The sequence below is a fragment of the Musca vetustissima genome, unplaced genomic scaffold, assembly GCF_032173495.1.
Source record: "Musca vetustissima isolate MV318-11 ecotype Yass unplaced genomic scaffold, APGP_CSIRO_Mvet_v1 utg3273, whole genome shotgun sequence".
Classification (NCBI taxonomy): Eukaryota; Metazoa; Arthropoda; class Insecta; order Diptera; family Muscidae; genus Musca; species Musca vetustissima.
The window spans coordinates 393119-412426 of record NW_026887631.1 but is presented as its reverse complement, the minus strand read 5'-3'; the positions used below and the strand labels follow the sequence as shown (position 1 = coordinate 412426).

At 40.2% G+C, this 19308-nt stretch overlaps 1 protein-coding gene across 1 annotated transcript; it reads left to right on the top strand.

Moving 5' to 3' along the window:
* Positions 1-7543: 7543 nt before the first annotated feature.
* Positions 7544-19021, top strand: LOC133335310 (platelet binding protein GspB). Its single transcript, XM_061543598.1, has 2 exons — positions 7544-7682; positions 16454-19021. Exons 1-2 carry the CDS (start codon positions 7671-7673, stop codon positions 18989-18991), a joined length of 2550 nt encoding a protein of 849 aa, XP_061399582.1. The 5' UTR covers positions 7544-7670; the 3' UTR covers positions 18992-19021.
* The last annotated feature ends 287 nt before the right edge of the window (positions 19022-19308 follow it).

Below are 19308 nucleotides of genomic sequence, written 5' to 3'. Positions count from 1 at the left end.
TTCTAGTCAAGAAGATAGTAGCAAATAGATTTCAAAAAAGGAAAATAATTTGCACGATCAAATGGAATGGTTGATAACAATGGTGTGCAAAATGTATCTTAAAAATTGTTAAGGAAAAATAAAAAGAAGAATTATTCTGCGGAATTTAATTATTTTAATATTTTTCAAACATAAATAACATCCCACGATGTGTAAAAAAGAAATTCCCTGAAAAAATTGCGGAAAATTTTCATCAATTAAAACATCAAAAAATGTAAAGAGAACGCACGAACGTTGGTGTGCAAGGCTGTCCAACTTCGGTTGATAACTAATTTCTAAAATTCAAAAGTCTACTAATTGGGAACAAGTCGAAGCAGCTGAAATAAGGATGAAACCCTAAAATGTAATCCTTGCATTTGTTAAGAATGTTACCAGTAACCCTTTTGTGGATTATTAGTATTAGATATTAGATCTCAATTTGTTATTTTTTATGGATTTTCTTCAATGAAACTTGCTCTTACATTCTGTCTAAATGTTGAATTTCTCTTTGGTTTGCGTCTATAGCATGTTTTTTTTTTTTTTTTTTTTGAGATGACATTTTATATCATGTGATTACACTGATCAGCACTAAAATCTAGAACCAATCGGCACCGCCAAAAGCTTATGATGATAGAAAAAACCCCTACATAGGTTCAAATAAATGTAGGAAATACTGGGGCACCAACGGCATCGGGGCACATTCGGGAATCGCGTTTTCCATGTGAAGCTCTCGTTGTACATCTCTTGCTTTGATACCTATGGATCAAAGCAAGACAAAATAATCAACTGTCTCAAAATTTGAAATATTCAGCTAATAAGCAGTACATATTATTAAAATGTAATTAATTACAATGTATATTCTTATAAAAATAATTACAAATATAATGTTTTTGGAAGATTAATAGAAAAAAGAGGAAACAAATTTAGAAACTACCTTCGGGTAGATTGGGCATTTGGATGTGGGGCACATGCGGCCATATACAGATAGTGCTATATTATTTCCTTACATTTTTGGGTTTGTCTTTAAAAATAACCCTTTAATACGGTTGAATATTAAATATTATATGAAAGACCAAACGAGCTTCTATAGACGAAAACTGCGATAGAAAAAGCTATTTCTGATGGAGTGTGTGGCCTTGAGATGTCAACGTCCACCTCAAAAGTCAAACAATGTGTCGCATATTAAAACAAAATATAACCTTTAGAGAATCTGAATTTCATGATAGCGGTTGATAATTACCAGGCTATGTCTATGGGTCCGAATGTGTCCCATCAAATGCCGAAGCTACCCGGGTACGTGCACATTCGGCGAATTGGACTTTTTTTACAAAACTGTAAAAATTATTAAGTAATACAAATTTATTACATGTTTTTGGTACTAGTATTTAAAATTAAATATCAGAGGACAAAAATCAGCCGTAAAGTTGTTATATCTGTTGAATAAGTACTGAGATATAGAGCTCTGAAAAAGTGCCGAATGCTCCCAAGTCTTCTCTACTGCTTATCACTGCTTGAAATATTGATTTCCACTTTTCACAAAAGGATTTTTCTACCATCATAAGCATTCAGATTTTGGCGGGTCCTGATTAGTTCAAGATTTCAAATTGAATAATGTGTCACAGTGTTATCAATACTTTTTGCTTCCAAATGGTATATGCATAATAAACTCAATCAATATTACAGTCAATTCCTTTTGCATTCGGAAATTGTATGCTTCTGACGACCCAGGTGCGAAAATAAAAAAAATACACAGCTCAACTAAAAAGAGTACCACAACCATTCGTCGGTTGTAAAATAATCATGCGCTAATTAGCCATAACGCCCCTTCTTACGCACAGACCATTTTGCATGTTGCCAAAAAGGCAACAACAATAACAAACTACTTGTCAATGGCTGTAATGTATGCTCCTTAAGACGAATTATTTCATTGCACTTGTACGAACGAGGCGAGCAGCCACTGTCAGCCAGTCCATCCATTCATTCTTTCGTCGTGTCGTAGTATTTCACTACAGCAAATCAAACTCAATTTATAATGGCCGTGGTGGTGGTGCCGGCGCTTCAATAACAATAACAATGTCATGCAAGGATGCCGCCAACAACAACAGCTCAAACCAACAGGAACACCAACCAGTGCTCGCATAAATTTCCTGACAAACAAAGAATATGTATGGATGTGTGGTGCAGTGTTGATAGTCCCAAAGAAATGGTCTCAAGTGGAATGACTGCCAATGCGAACCCAGTGCTGAGGTGTTTTTTGTGCAACATTGTTAATCATTGGCCATCAACAGAGCCATTCAGCCAAATAAACCAAGGTGACTGTTAACCTAGAACCCTTTCAACAATTATAACATTGCCACACCAACAACAACACCAGCTAACATGACAGCACCACCGTCAAGAACTATGGCAAACTGTAATCGAATGCTTAATAACAACAATAACAACCACATCATTACACCGGTATTAGGACGAACGGAGCGACCGCCAAATTCCACAAGAAACTGTTATGTTGCACGATAATCTACCATCAAAAAAAAGAATAACAGGCCGATAAAGATGACTTGTTCGTCGTCCTTCGACATACGTGAGCCAACCAGAAACAACAACATAATCAGAAGTTAATTTAAAAAAAAAAGACCAATAGCACCATTGTTGGCTACAAATATTTACTGCAATTTTGTCTGAAACATTTGACAAAAAAAAAAAAAATACCAGAGACTCAAAGATCACATCTTGTGGAGTTTGAAGGTGCAATCCAATTCCACTGCTACGTCCCAACAAAAACAACAACAACGATCGCAAACTCAGTCGGGTCGAGCAAGCGATCGATCGAGCGATATATTTGCTCAATTCGACTAAATTCGACCCGACCCGTATTGATTGCGAATTATTATTGTACTTGCTCTCTCAGTTGGCACTTCGGTCGGCATCGAACAAACAAACTCGCTTGTTGTGTCGCCGAAGATGTTTGTTTTGTTTAGCTTTTGCCTTAGATTGCAATTATTTGTGGTCGATCGGGCCATTCTCGAAAATGAGTTAATGCCGCGCACAGCATAATAGGTTCGAAAGAAATAAATTGAAAACAACAAAAACACACACACACAAAACAAAAAATGTTTCAAGGCAAAAGTTACCTATGGTCGCGTCATACATACAAACCGAACGTCAGACGGGCAGTCATCAGTTTGTGCTTTGGCTGCTGTCAATGTACATCAGTTTGTGTGTCTGTCAGTTTGCATGAATGTACCAACCAAACAACCAACTGCCAATATCGTAGAGCTGGCTGGATGGCTGGCTGACTAGCTATAACATAAAGTCAAGTAAAATAGCACTCGAAACACCAGCAAGTCGCCTTCAACTCTGGCAGTCCAACAGCAATACGGCTGGCCAGCCAAGTCAGAAACTTGTGCGATGATCATCATCATATTTGTTGGCTTTAGCCTGGCAGGGCCAGCCAGCCATTATAACTAAGAGGCATTCTTCATATAAAACCCGTCAGAGATATTCCAACGTACGTATGTGTGTGCCTGTATGTGTTTGTCTTTTTTTCTTATATTTATGGTTACTTCATCATCGAACGTTTTAAAGATATGAACGATGAACGAACAAACGACCGAACAGAAAGAAACTTTACCCGTTGTCTTCAGCCAGCCAGCCAGTCAGTCATTCAGTCAGTCGATGTTTGTTGTTCATTTTTGTACCGACCGAAAACAAGAAAGCAGTAGAAGTAAAAATTCACATTCAGTTCATATGAGTGGAATGGTATGATCCATCCATCCATCCATCTGACTATCTGTTGTTGTTTCCCCCATCCATCTATCTATCCATCCAACCAACCATTCATTCGTCGTCCCCCATTGTTCATTCGTTCCCCCTCTTCTTTCGCCCTTCCCCGCCCTCACGATACAAACACACAGGCCGAGTAGCTCTTGGTTCCGTAAACGTCTTTTGTGAACGAACCAACAAACAGCCTGGTCTGGCCTGCTGCTGCTGTATGCTTTGGCTGGCTGATTCGAAAAACAAAAACCCAAAAAGCATTTTATGCGACGACATAAACGAGCAAACGAACCAAACAGCCATCAAGTATACTCTACTCGGGTCGGGTACTACTGCTGGTGCTCTACTACATGGCTGTATGGAAAATACAAAAAAACAAAAAATCCCAACTGACAGCATTCCACACACGTGTGCGACGAAATATATCTGTATGTGTGTGCGTGTGTTGTTTGATGAGAGGCAAGTAGTGGAAGTAGTTGTGTATATCTGTGTATCTGCATGTAAAAACCTTCGTATAAAACTAAAATTATATTCGGTCTATGCGAACTCACATTGCCCTATTTCTATTACCCTCACACTGAACTGATATAGAAAGCAGGGCATTCAACAAAAAAAAATTCGACAGGAATGTTGACTATAGTAGAGGTCTTAGTTCTCATTTTTTCAATCTGTAAAAAGATTACAACCTTCTCTGAAGGAAGTTTGTTGTAATTTCGTTGTTCGGAAAAAAATCCTTCCTTCTAGGTCCAAAGTAACACCCAGTCATTTCAATATCTTTTGGTGAAAGAATCTACTACTTTTAACTAAGATAACGAATTTTCCTGTATGATATCGAAGAAAATTGTAAAATTTAGCAGACTCTTGCAAGCCATTTATTAGATGATATTATTAAAATTTAATTTCGAATTTGAGTACTCGAACCGATATTTCCATTTAGTCCCCTCATTTTAGATCCATGATGTTGTTGGTGTTCTTTTTAAAATGTCAAAGTTACCAAATGGGCTTAAAGCTACTGACCTTCTGAGAATATTTTATTTTGAAATGACACTCTATTATGTGAAAGACGTTAGACTTGTTACCATGTCTATGATGTATTTAACATACCCACCATAAGTGGCATCCTTCAATACCGAACATTACAATCCCACTCTTTGCTAGCAAACGAATGAGCACACCAAGGAATCCAAATAATAAAACTAACAACAAAACGCTAACGTAAAAAATACCCAAATAATTCCCCCCTAACATCACTGAAATAAACAATTCGGGGTTGCCACACACTTTTTAATGTTCATTCGACAGCTGTACAGTGGCGTACCGATTAATAGTTTTCGGTAGGAAGGAACTATTTCCAAATCTGTATTGAGATAGAAATGTACGAAAAATAAAGCAAGAAAAAATGAAAAACATTATTACAGTAAACCTCCGATTTAATGATTTAACGATAGAGTATTTCCATTACATTGGGTGTCTTATAAGACAATAATTTCAATATTTTTAAATCTTTTTCATTTAAAATGTTTTCTCAATTAAATAAACACAGAAATTATACATATGTGTATTTATGTTTTTTAGTTAGTTGTACGTTTTCCGATTAAAACCTAGATTTTTAGTTGCTAAATAATTGTCATTTTTTGATTGTCAAAAAATGGGAGAATTTGCGAAGTATTATTTGAAATGAATTGATTATACAAATAGAAACTGACAAGTTAGTCAATGTTATTTCATTCTGGAAATAAACAGAAGACGAGAAAGAGACGTTATTTTATCTATAAATTTCAGCTACCCAATATTACGATATTCCTTATTCAAGTGCATAATATACACACTAATTTTTCATTGCCTGCAAACCTAATTAATAAAATTTCTTGTATAGGTCAAAATTGACTAAATTATGCTGTACTGTCGTACCCTACCATAGGACTAATGCGCTAAAATTTTGCCATTCCCTTGCACTGTCGTTTTTCGAACTTTCTATATAGAACATAAAGTTCGTGTTAATCGCGATCGTTAGTGAAGGAAAAAAAACGTCTACTCGACAAAGTACGCCACTGCCTCTACCTAAATAACACGAAAGGCCTGGTAACCCGTGACTCGCATTTCTCTCTTGGTGTGTGCTCTGCGTTGTAGATTCGTTTCTCATCGTCATCGAAATAATCGAATTTCTTTCTCAGCAATGGATTTTGTTGTTGTGTCCGTATCTCTTGGTTTGTTATTCTCGTCGTTGTTGTTTCATGCATTTGCTTTATGTAAGGCTTTTGTTATTTTTTGCCCGTTTGCTTGCTTGCTTGCTGTTCTCATGTATTATGTAGGAAAGCAGCGGCACAAAACAAAAACCATTTACTCGATGAGTGAGTGAGTGTGCATGTGTGTGTGTCAAAGCAATGGGGTTATTGTTTGCTCGCTCGCACTCATCATGCTCTCACCTTCACTCGCACACGGTTCTTATCCAACTTCCTTTGCGAGGTCGTGATGGTGGTGGTGGTGCTAATGATGTATATGCACACACACACACACACGAACATGCATGGCAGGCAGAGCGCAGAGTATCTGAACAAACGAACGAACGAACACAGCAATGTCGGTGGTGATGAGATGATTGTACGAAACAAGGGAGGGCAACGGCGGCCGCTGAGAGGGCTGGCTGGCTGACTGACTGCCTGTATGCGGCTTTGAGGCTCTGATGAACATATCTTTCACAACGACTGCTTATTTCTGATTTTACTATGGTAGACTAAGTACACGCTCGTTTGTTCGCTCGCAAACCTGCTGGACTAATATAGAAATTTTAACGTAAAATCGTATTTATAAAAAGCGCGTATTTTCGTAACTTCAAAAGTGCGACAGTTCCTCAAATCCGGCAAAAATTACCGAATCAAAATTCATGTGAATATTAAAAGAAAAATTGAAAATTAAAATACAAAATAGAAATATAAAACAGTTTTCATAAATGAAAAAGAGTAAAAGAACAATTTTGAATCAATGAACAACACATCCAAAGTGCAAAATTCCCATTGAGAGACAGTGATTACAATAGTTGGGACAATCCCCAGTACCAATCAATCGAACAAAAAAAAATCGGCAATTATTAAAGCAGTGCATCTGTGGATTGTTTACATTGCCCGTTACTACCTGTAAAGTGTTTTCGTTTGTTATTGTTATTGCTGCTGGTGTCTTTGTCGTCGTCTAATTCAAGAGTACAACACCGCACTACCCATCAAGAGATTCAAATTCGCATTCGCGCATAGACAGCAAACAAGAAAGGCATAATCAAAACAAACAATTAACCAACCAACAACAACCAACAAGTCTTAAACAATCAAATCACATAAAAAACGAAGAGCAATAAGAAGCAGAATATAAATCACAACACACAAGATCCATCCATCCACACTCCCATTCATTGATCAGTGCGCGCCTATATGCTGCGGAACCACTACAACAACAGCCATTAAGTGAAGCAACGACTATCATCCTAAATAACAACAAGAGCAACACCAACAAACTGGCATAACTGTCAACTGTTCTTCATTCATAAAGGAACGATAGCAGAAAAAATGTCAGAATGCATCGTTGCTGCTAAGGTGTCATCGTTGTCGTCCCCCCACCATCCAGCTGTCATTACTTGCCGCCACCACAACAACTGCTGTTACTGAGTGGTTTCGCTTTATATGCAGAATCCCTAAGCTAGGAGAAGAAGAAGCAGCAGCAGTTACAGAAGAAGAAGTGTTTACTTATTTCAATCAAACAAACGCCACAAGAAACCTCTAAAAGTGGACCATCATCCTATATTGGATCCCCAGTATCAGCTTGCAACGCCACAACAAAGCCTTAACGACTCTATTGTGGATTTATTTTTACGCTTCAATCAAATAATGTGCACAGAGGTAAGATTATTTCTCAAAATATTCCTAATAATACGCTCTAGAATCGGAATAAACTAAGATATAAGATATGGGCAGGATGGATATCAATATTAAAATAAACAAACTTTTTCAAATCCGATTCCAGTTAATTGGTTACAAACCGACAGCATGACTGATGTCATGGCATAATTTGTTTTCTCTTCTTGATATGAATCTAAATTCCTACTATAGATATTACTTAAGATCTGAACTATTCTTGAAACTAAGCATTTCATTGGAACTATTGAATGGTTTTGTTAGAACAATATATGTTGTGGACTCACTATATCCACGGCCATTTGAATAGAATTGACAACTCATCCTAACAACAATGGAAAGAACATTTTCAAACTCCAATTTTTACATTTAATTACCTGTGGCCAGGAATAAAAATAGATTCATCATTTTGGAAATAATTGTATTTGAATAGAACGTAATATAAAAATGGAAAAGTACAATGGTTTTATATTTTAAGTTAAATTTTTAGATCCTACTAATACCCAAACTTAAAAGACAACCTATATTTGAAATGCATTAATGATCCGTTTCTATGGCATGCCTACGACCAAACCTTATAGTTTTGGAATTGCAACCTAACAACCTGTTGGCCAAAGTCGCAAATAAAGAAAATCACATCCATTGATTGTAAAGAAATTAAAAGTCGGCATATATGCAAGTATGCAAATACGCACATTAGGCTACAAACATACACGCACACTCACCACCCCTATCCTGGCATCCATAGAGGCATTCTTACAGTCTGAGCTTTTTTGTAGCACGTGGTGTTGAGAATTTGCTACACTTTGTTATTTATAGTTATTTCGTTTTTGGTTATTCTCCTCCTGCCTCTCCGCCCCATCCACTGCTCCTGCTGATGCATTTTTTAGACACACGGCAACAACAACAATAAATATGCCATACAGTAGAATGTATTGTTGTGCATAGTTTTATGGAAACTAGAAACTGTTTTTGCTGCAATCATTCACACACACACACACACACGCACTCATACAAGTTGCATTTGCTTGCTAGCTTCCTTCCTTCCGTTCGGAACATAACCAAAACAAACATCTCCCCATCTAGGGCATATAAAATAATACTCGTGCACTTGTCAGTCTGTCTGCACGTCTCTCGGTTGGCAATAATAACAACACAACATAAGGAGCAGCATATGGCCCCCAATCGACCGAAACACAGTACCGTAAGGGTTGTGTCTTATAGCCAACTGAGAGAAACCCACTAGGCGTTATGTTGGTTACAGCCACGCCACGGTGCACAACACAATCCGCAAACCTATCCACCAGTCAGCTATTCAAGCCACACAACAACAGCATAATCAAATATTACGCTCATTCAAAGGCATCTTCGTGCAACAGTTCGCTGTTTTCCTATTTTACTTTTGCTTTTCATGGCACATTTCCTTATGGTAACTCCGCCATCGCCACCACCACCTCCGTCGTCTTCACCAACATAGTCGCTCGTAATTGCATCAATAAGTACCCCGCCGCATCACCATCGTCACCATCATCCACGTCGTCGCCACACCACACTCCGACATGCTTTGCAGTAAATCTCCTCGTCTTGAGCAAAAGAATCGCCGAAGAAGAACCACCAACAAAAGCTCGCCATAATAAATTCCTTTAAAAGTTTAATTTGTGTTGTGGTGTTCATTCATTTAGTTTGATTTCGGCTCTTCTCCAATTAACACAGCCGGAGCAATGTACGACGTTGCTCTTAAAATACGCCAGGTCCAAACACGACGTAAGGAGTCCATCAACGTTAATGACATGAAGAACGAATTACATATGCACATGTCCGTCAAAGGGGCACACCAGTCGATACATCATCGCAACTCTGCACCCAGAATCTTAAATGCCGAACCAGCCAGCCGAACCATCCCACCCGAGAACTCCTCGGTCCTGCAGTGAACTAGCCAAAATGTTAATCTTTAACCCCACTCAAATGTGGCAAAGACATAAAAGTCTACATCTTCAGATGATTGCCTTGCCATTCAATCTTTGGCCGAATGGCACAGTTTGGGTAACGGGAGAACGAACAGATAACGTAAAATATTCATGAATGGTAGCAGAAAAACTACGTTTTCGTTTCACTCCACTGACTTATTAAGGCCGGCGGTCATGTGTACGGTGGTGCAAAGGATAGTACTTGTTTCTTGGTTTTTGTTGTTATTTGTGTTCTTAACGCCATTCGCCCACTGATCACCCATCGTTCGGTCCTTGGTCCTTGTACGAAGTGCCTTTCATTTTCGTAACAGCGGCGTGTTAAATTTAACTGACTTAACTGGGGTTGGGTTGGGCGCAAGGGGTGTATGGCTAAAATACATTTCCGTATGTTGCTTCGTTATTGCGATTCTTAAAAACAAACATCAGCTGTTATTGTGACCATTAATTGTTGGCCGAATAATTAACCACAAGACGACGACGACAACAACGACAACGAACCTGTTGAGTTTTGTTAAAGGAATCAGCTTCCGTTGTTGCTTGTGATGGTGATGGTACTGTTTGGTGGCGCCCAATGCAGGCGAATGAGAATGCGTACAATTACCACTGACCTTATTTTAATAATCCAAATTCTATTAAATATTTGCCCAATTTAAAGTTGTATAGTCCAATATTATAAACATGCCAATTTTTGTAATGTTCAGTTTGCCATTTCGTCCCATCGGTCACCAGGGTTGTGTGTGGCTGAGCAGTGTATAAGAAAACGTTCACACATATCTTGCCGATGGACACAAATAAAGCCCAACAAACGTCAATTTGTCGATAGGATGGTCGGTCTGTCGTCCGTACGTCGGTCCGTTCGTTCGTTTGGATCACCCACTCGAGTACCTTTTGGACATTAGGTGTGACAACGATTACAAGTAATGGACGAAAAATCTGAAATGTGTAGCTGCGCAGAACATAACCTATAATACAATGTTGTATGAACTGTTTGCCCGTCGGTCGGTCGGTCGGTCGGTCGGTCGGTCTGACTGTATGTCGTTCTTTCATTTGGTGGCTGTGACCGACTCTTTGCTTATTCGAATTACTCCCTTACAACCATCATCATCTTCACCATGCTAGTCGACGGAAATAACACCCAACAATCTATTCAAAAGCCACCCACTCAAATGTCAGTCAGCTAGCTATCCAGCAACCACCATCCATCCATTCGCATCCCATTGCTTCCTTTTTTCTAACGACCTATTCATATATATGTATATGCTTCCCCCTTGAGTTGCATGCCGCCTACCACCTTTCCGTGTAGTCAGAATATAGCACCCAGTTCGCCCTGCTTGCCTTCAAATGTAAAAATATCGTCATTTACAACCCAACGAGTATACGGTTTTATAACACAAAACCCTAGCCAAGCACCATTGCCACAAGGGAGGATAATGTACGACAAACTGACGTACGAGTGTGTGTGTGTGTGCGTACTACATTCATTCCACATACACATCTACATACATAAATAAGTGCCAGAAAAACAATGAAATAACCAAACTATACCAGGAGGGAGATATGAACGATGTACATACATACAAAGGCGAGAGACAGGGGAGATGTATACCGGGGGTGTATAGTAGAATAATGGTATATATTTTTGAAACTGCTATAAATATGTTCGTTCTCTGTTATAAAAAGTTATAATATTATAACACACTAGTCCAGAATGTCATACATACAAATATATATATATATATGTATATATTATATTGTGAAATTTAAAAAAAAAAATTGTACTCAGTTGAAATTATTTCATGTAGAGTCCTCAAATCCCCAATTCCAATATTCGGTCATTTCAAATGCTATAAATAGTTGAAGTTCAACTACAACTCTTATTTTATGCATTCCCTAGAATGTTTCCAAGTCAAAATTTTAGACTTTTGTTGCTACAACACTTTATTAATAATTCGACTCTAAATATGTACGTAAATCCCATATTTCATCCCCTGGAACATCGAATTCTAAGAATACAATTCGTCGACAGATGTTCCACCACCACCAACAACCAGAACCCACTGTGCCATGGCCAGATTATAAAGCCTCTTCATAAACACAGTGCTGCATAACCAGCATTATTATCATCATCAGATTTTATACTTCATGCGTTCGTTGGTTGGTCGCTTGGATAGATGGCTGAATATTTGTTTCGTTCGCTCGTCGGTCGTCTGTTCATGGGTCTTATTTTTCTGAACATTTTCAAAGCAACTCTACATCATCATCATCATCACAATCTTTCTTTGTTGTGTGCGCTGCTGCTGTTATTTTGTTTGTATAGCTTATGCGATACAATACAGTGTGGTGCTGTGCTGTGCTGAGCGATGATCCCCTCTGTCATATGCCCGCTCCGAGTTCACCCATGTTTTATTTTTAACACTGAGACTGTACTTCGTGCATTGTGTGTGTACGATTGAATGGTGCAGAACGGCACTCGTTTTGCCTGCCTGCCTGCCTGCCTGCCTGCCTGGCTGTTGTTGTTCACTGTGTCTCTCCTTCGTTCGTTTATTCATTCGGTACATTGGACGTCGTTCATTGTGCTCGTTATATGAGTTCAGAAGCTATAATAAAACCAAACATTCCGTATTGCTTGCTTGCCTGCCTGACTGTTGGATAGCTAGATAGATGGCTGGCTGGCTGTTAGGTTGGACGGTTTTTGTACCGAGTCAGCAACATTGGATGTGGAAATACTTTGTTTGTGTACATTTCAGGTTTTATTTTTTTCTGTGTTCATTCCATTGTGCTGTGCACTGCTGTAGTTGTTGTTTTTTGTTGCTGGTGTTATTTTTTTTTACATTTTCAGTATTTTTGTTTTGTTCAAGTCGATTTTCGTTCTCGTTATTGTCGTCGTCGCCGTTGTTGTTGTTGCTTTTTGTACACTTAAATACTGAGTTTGGATGGATGGTCGTTCGTTCGGTCGATCGAATAAACAACGCAACCATCCAACCCAACCAAACAGCCAACGAACGACGTATTTTTGTGTGGACTGACGGCGATGATTACAATCCGATGTGGTGGGGGAGAATTGTGGCGGGATTAGGGCAGGGGGAGCAATATAGAGCCAAGTGAATGCCATGATATCTGACATGACGGCAGCAATGGCGACGTACATCGTCATTTTGTCGGCAACGGGGTCTGAACATACATACATTTATACAGCAAATGCGTTTATTTCATTGTTGTCTTCTTCTTCTACAATTGGAACTTTCAAAATACACTGAAAATATCGAAGAAGCAAAGTCGTTTTGGAAATAGGTAACAAAGCAGCTAAACACCCAATAGGGTCCTATACATATAACTGCCAGCTAACATTTGGAGACGAACGATATTATATTTTTCCGAAGAATCCCATTCATTTGGAAACAATATTTTTCCAAGTCATCCAACTAAGCTCGCCCCTAAATATTAATCTAATTCATAATACGCTATCCCATTTTCAAATACATTTTAGAGTACAAAAATTTCACGCCAATTTCTCTCAGTGTAATATAAAATCAGGCCTGAGTTTCACTTCGCAAATTGATGGTGGGGACGGTTGTTACCTAGTTGAATAGTTGGTGGGTCTGTCCGCCGTAAACCATCGAATAGCTGACTACTGTTGTTGATATTGTTTGGCTGGCTGTAGTATGTTGGGTATGAAAAACCCCAATCTCTGTTAATGTATTATATCCACACAAATACTAGCACAGACATTCATACATACTTTGTCCATATGTATATAAGAGCTCGTTATATGACAGTTCGCTCGAGTATGTCTGTGTGTGTGGTCGGTTGGTTATAAAATGTGAAAATATTTCATTTTTCGCATTTTCCAGCGGTTTTTGTTTAAAGTTGAAATAAAGTTGACTACAGCTTGGATGACGACGGGCGTCGTTCAATGTTTTGATGATCCGACGCTTTCGTTGTTGCCATTCGAAACCATGAATGTTTGGGAAAATCTTGTGATCACGGAGTGTCATCATCATCATGTGATGTACAATGCTTCACAAAATCTTCATAACAAATATCCATGAAAAATCTCTTGTCACTTAGGTCTAGGGATGGGAACAATTCTGATCATTTAAAAGCCATTTACGTTTGATCCGTAGTCTGCATTAATTGCAGGGTCATTTTGCCCAGCCAGGTAGGGCAAATGAGCAGCAAGGGATTACCTGTTCACAGAACTAAAGATTTGAGCCAACAGGCATCCGCCTGCAATTGAACAATGTACCGAACAGGTAACATATTTAGGGACCTTGACAAACACAGAAATATCATGCTGGGACAAGATTCAAAGATCACCAATATATCACACAAACTCAATAGAGCCGAGCAGTGATAATTGCATAGTTAACGGAAACTATCAACAGATCTTTTCATCGGCCAGGTAAGAGTTTCAACTACAGAAACTATTTGAAGAGAAGGCCAATCAACTAACAAAACAAAAAACAAACCGGTGTTTGGCAGTAGCGCTTGGCTTGCGAAAATTCATCTCGAAATATCATCGCCAACTTCAACAAAACAACAGTGCTTTTGTTTTATACTTTCACACAATAGCTCCGACTGACTAACCAACCAACCGACCAGCAACAAAGTAAATGATGTTGCTCACTGGCTGATGTCTAACGACTTGTGGCGGTTTCAGTAAGCTGGTTTCTTCGAAACGCGCAAACAAAACCAGTTTCCAGTTGCTTCGAAAACAAAAAGCCATACGAATTTTATAAGAGCTCGAATCAATGTCCCATTCGCTTGACTCTATGGTGATTTTTGTTTATTTGTTGTGTCGTTTTTACGTTGTTGGCCAACATAAAAATTTTCAAAGTCTTTGAAAATCCACTCTGACAAAAAAGCAAAGCCATTTGCGTTCGCTTGGCTCGTTAAGTTTAGTCAGTGGAGCCAGTGGCGATGGTTGGGTACTTACAAAAACATCCGACAGGTAAAATAGCTCTGGCTCATGTTTGAGTTCGACGAAAGCAGGTTTCACAAACCTCGCCACACCATCACCAGCATTAAGTCGACCAACAGCAAACGAATCTAAAGATCACTCACTTGGTTGTTGGCTATTACATATCTCTCTTGGTGATGGCAATGATGATGACGATGATGGAATTTGAGTTCGATTTTGCTGTTGTACGACACCAGTAAAGAATAAGAATAACTTTTAAATTTGCTCGCCATTTAGATGAAACACACAATCGAATTATCGCTTGATTTTCCTCTATACAACAAACAGCGTCCAGATCAAACACCCACCCATCTCATCCATCCACCCATTTCATATTCCTCCCCTTCCTATCAATTTTGAAACGATACAAATGTGCACATTTTTTTGTCTCATTAGAACTGGAATCTGTAATCTTCCCACCATCTGTAAGGAATGTCGAATGTAGCAACGTCTCACGATTTGATTAACGTAAAACATAGACACGCATACACATATACACGCACAAAACCAACACCAAATCTTTGGGAAGGGTGTTTATATGTGCGGCTGTGTTTATTTGTGAGTATCGTACAAAAGTACATACCCAGTTATTCCCAAAAAGGGCAGATAGAAGAAACACAACAAAAAAAAAATACGTATCTTCTAAATCATTCATCCGCACACACATTCTTGTGTAGACTAAGGGCTTGCTGTTGTTGTTGTTATAGTCTTTAAATACACAAGGAAAACATCTATATAGCGGTACAACGAGCGAGCGATTCAAACTGTCTCCCTAAGTTCGGTCGGCCTTTCGCCCATTTAAGTCGAAATAAACCATTGTGGATGTTCCGCCTTCGTGTATGTTTTTGCTAAGCCGTCAGGGATGGTAAATTATTTTCACAATTCATGCGGCAGCATTGAATAGCATGTTTTGGACGAATAAGTGTATAGGGGATGAAATTCGACTTCTACCATCCCATTCCATCCAATCTACCAAAACCACCACCAACCAAAAAGAACCTTTTCCACAAGAGAAGAGCTGCTGGCACACAAAAAGGCACGTCAAGGAAAATAACACATGCCGTGCCGTGACAGCTTAGCTTCGTTGTAGCATGAATACTCGTAACAAGAACTCTACTCGGAATCGATTCGAACAAAACGTACCCCGTTGTAACGAAGGGAATTGAATATGCCGTCGTAACCATAGAACAAAATCCCTTCAAAGCAAAAACTCAGAGGCAGGCAGGCGGCAGGCAATCGGCCAGTCAGCCAACCATCGTCAGAAGTTGAAAGAAGAAAGTACAACAACAAGAACATCATAACGACAAGATAAACCAAGAACAGCAGGGCAACGGCATATGGCAACTCATAAACACAATGGAAGAAACATTTCCATTATATTTTTCTTTCCTCTGGATTGTATTTTTGTTCGGTGAAATGTTGGAATTATTCTCTTCGTCGCCGTCGGTGCTGCCGCTGCTGTTGCCGTTATCATAGCCTTCTTACGTTCTACATTAATTTTACGTCTTTTTGCGCCCTTTTAATATGGCTCGATTGTGAAGAAGGGAAGGACGAATGTGATGGCCTAACGACTATGAAAGCGAGCAAAGTGTCTATAGCATTTGCTTGAACCAAATGCGTCATTGGGCTTAGTCAAGTAGTCAACCAACCAAGCAACCAACCCCCCTTTTAGCGAAATAGAAGCAATATTTAACATTAGGGCCACGGAACTTTGTAACGGCTTAAGAGTTGTTAGAATGTAAGACTTTCGAATTTTAAAATTAAGAAATCCAACCGCTACAAATAGAAATATTCCATACTAATTTCTCTTTCTTATTTCTTTATTTTAGGTAAATTCTGCTATGGGTCTACAAGCCACAGCCGCTACCAAGCGGAAACATGATTTAACATTCGACTCCAAGGACACAAATACTTACACAAATTGTCCGCCTCCAATCAAGGCCAGCAAATGGTCGTTGAACAACAACAATTACGCCGAAGCCACGCAGGAGCAAAAAGTTACACAGCTCGCCAATGGCTGCACCAAATCGGCAAATAACAACAATGAAAATAAAAACTGTCAAATTTCCTGCAGCAACTTATCATCCATTAGTCTTAGAAATGGTAAAGAAGTTCCAAAATCAACGTCAGCAAGTGCGACAATTTTAAATAGCCTAGTTGCAGCTGCCTTGCCCGCCCCCGCAACAGAAGCCGACAAAACCACACCCTTGCCGCCCACATCTACGACACCCGTTCCGGAGGACAGCATAGCTAAACTTGAGGTGGTAGCAAATGTTGCTTGTGAACCCTGGTCCTCGACGCCCGAACCTGTAGACTGCATATCCAAATTGCAAGCGGTAGCAGTGCCCAGTGATCCATGGGGCAGTATTTCGACACGCTCAACATTGGCCACAACACTCCTCAGCGCTGATGAGCTGGACGATGATGACGATGATTTTGAAGATGACTACGAAGAAGAAGAAAGTATTATTCCAACATATTGTCCGCTGAGATATCACACATTCCCCTCATCAAATTCACCAAATTCGTCCAGCCTGCAGGGTTCGCGCATGAATGGCAATTTCTCATCCTCGTCGTTACAAAGCTATGGATCTAGGCCCAACTACTATTCAGAACCATTCCCCCAACAGAACTGCTCCAGGACAGCTAGCCAGCCACATATGAGAAGCAACAGTCCAAACGGTTTCGTTTGGACCAACGCTGGTCCCAACAACTCATCCTTCTATGCGTCATCGGACTCCACCTACAACACACAACAGTCACAACAACAAACAATTCGCTGTGCAGAAAATGGAAAGTCGTACTTGGAATTAGGCTGCAGCAGCCCAGCACCCAATGCGAGTATCAGTCCAGTTCTGCAACCCACTTCGCCATTTTTGGGTTCGGCTCTTGAGGCCAGGCATTCCCCCATGAAACGCTGCTGTGATGGCCGCGGCACCTGGTGCAGTAACAATAAGAACTGTTACAAGGATATACGACTTAAAATACGCAACTTGTCCATGTTCAAGTTGTCGCGATTCCGTCAAGTGTCTGAACAGTCGCTGTACAGATCGGTTTTGATCTGCAACACCTTGAAGAGAATCGACAGGGAAATTGAAACTGAAGCCAAGGAGATGCACCAAGCTTCAGCGCATGCAGCGCAACAACAACAACAGCAACACCATCTGCAACATTCACTTCACCAGCAACCCCAGTACCACCATCACCTGCACTCACACATGCAAATTCAGTCACCCGTACACGCTGGCAATGGCCATCAACAACAGCCGCTGCAGCATCACCATACTCAGCAGCCAATGCTGCATCCTCAGCATCAGGACTATATGCCAGTGCTGAATTGCGGCAGGCTAGGAGGAAATGTAGAATATCATAACCAGCAACAGCAGCAGCAACAAGCCGCTTCACAAACTTTCCACCAGCAACAGTCGCACTATATGTCGGAGCGAGTTATAGATATCTCGCAATCGTCTTTCCAAAATTCGGCGGTACAGAAACCCGCAACAGCCTCATCCCAATTCTCGCAGAGTAACAACAGTTGCGCGGTGTCTATGTCCGCCAGTACCACAACAACGCTGCACCCTTACGATCATTACCCATTCCGGGAGGCTAATTCTGGTCGTGTGACTCCCTTCCCCTGCCAATCTGTGATATCAACACCGCCGCCATCGCCTGCCTCAGCGTCAACAGTGTCGTCAGCGTCTGGGTCGACTCAAGTGCAATCGGTGAGCACAGTTAGTGCAAACTCAAACTCAACAATATCATCACCCGGCAGCTCACTAATGTCCGATACCGATTCCGGTTATGCGGACGACGAATCTACGAGATCGATTAATTGGAGTTCCGTTCTCAGCCTGTCATCACAATCCGCCTTAGACCCATTGAACAATAACGACATATTCTCCATATTACCTCCCGCCAATCCTGCAACTGCTGTTCCTGTATCGGTGACGTCCACAGTTGCAACCGGTGACACCAGCACCTCCTCTTCAAGCTCCGTCGCCATCAGCGGCACATTTACCACAGTCCAATCCTCTGGTGCATCATTGTCGTGTTCAAACAGCTGCAGCAACGCGTCGACCACACCGCCCTCAGCAACTACCACAGCAACATTTACCACACTCTCTACTATCTCATCGGCCACACATTCACTCACCTCCTCCTATGCCAGTAGCATGAACTCATCCTCGACCTGGGAATATGGATTTCTTGATATGGAATTCGGGCTCGGAACAGAATTCACCGAATTGGCACCCAGTTGCAAATACACATCCGCCGATGATCTGTTCAAGAACAGCCTGACACCGGTCTCGACGACACGCTACGACAATGAACTCGAGCAACCAGCTCACATTATGGTCGGCAGTTAGTATCAGTTGTAAATGAGAATGCACTAATGTCATGACGGTTCCTGCTACACATCTTCCCTCCATGTCCGCAACAAGTATTTTCTCCATTGATTCTGCAACGTCGAAAGCAAATAAGCCATTTTTTTTAAATCCGCGCATAAGAAGAAATAAGCTCAGGTTGTGAAGAGATCTGTTTTGTACTCCCGACTAACCCCATATAATTTACAATGGACATCTAGCTGCTATTCGACGAGAGAGGATGCTTACAAGACAGCTTCGCAAACAAGGGAAGCTTTTGAACAACAAAATGTATTAAAATCCTAATTTCCTAAACTAGT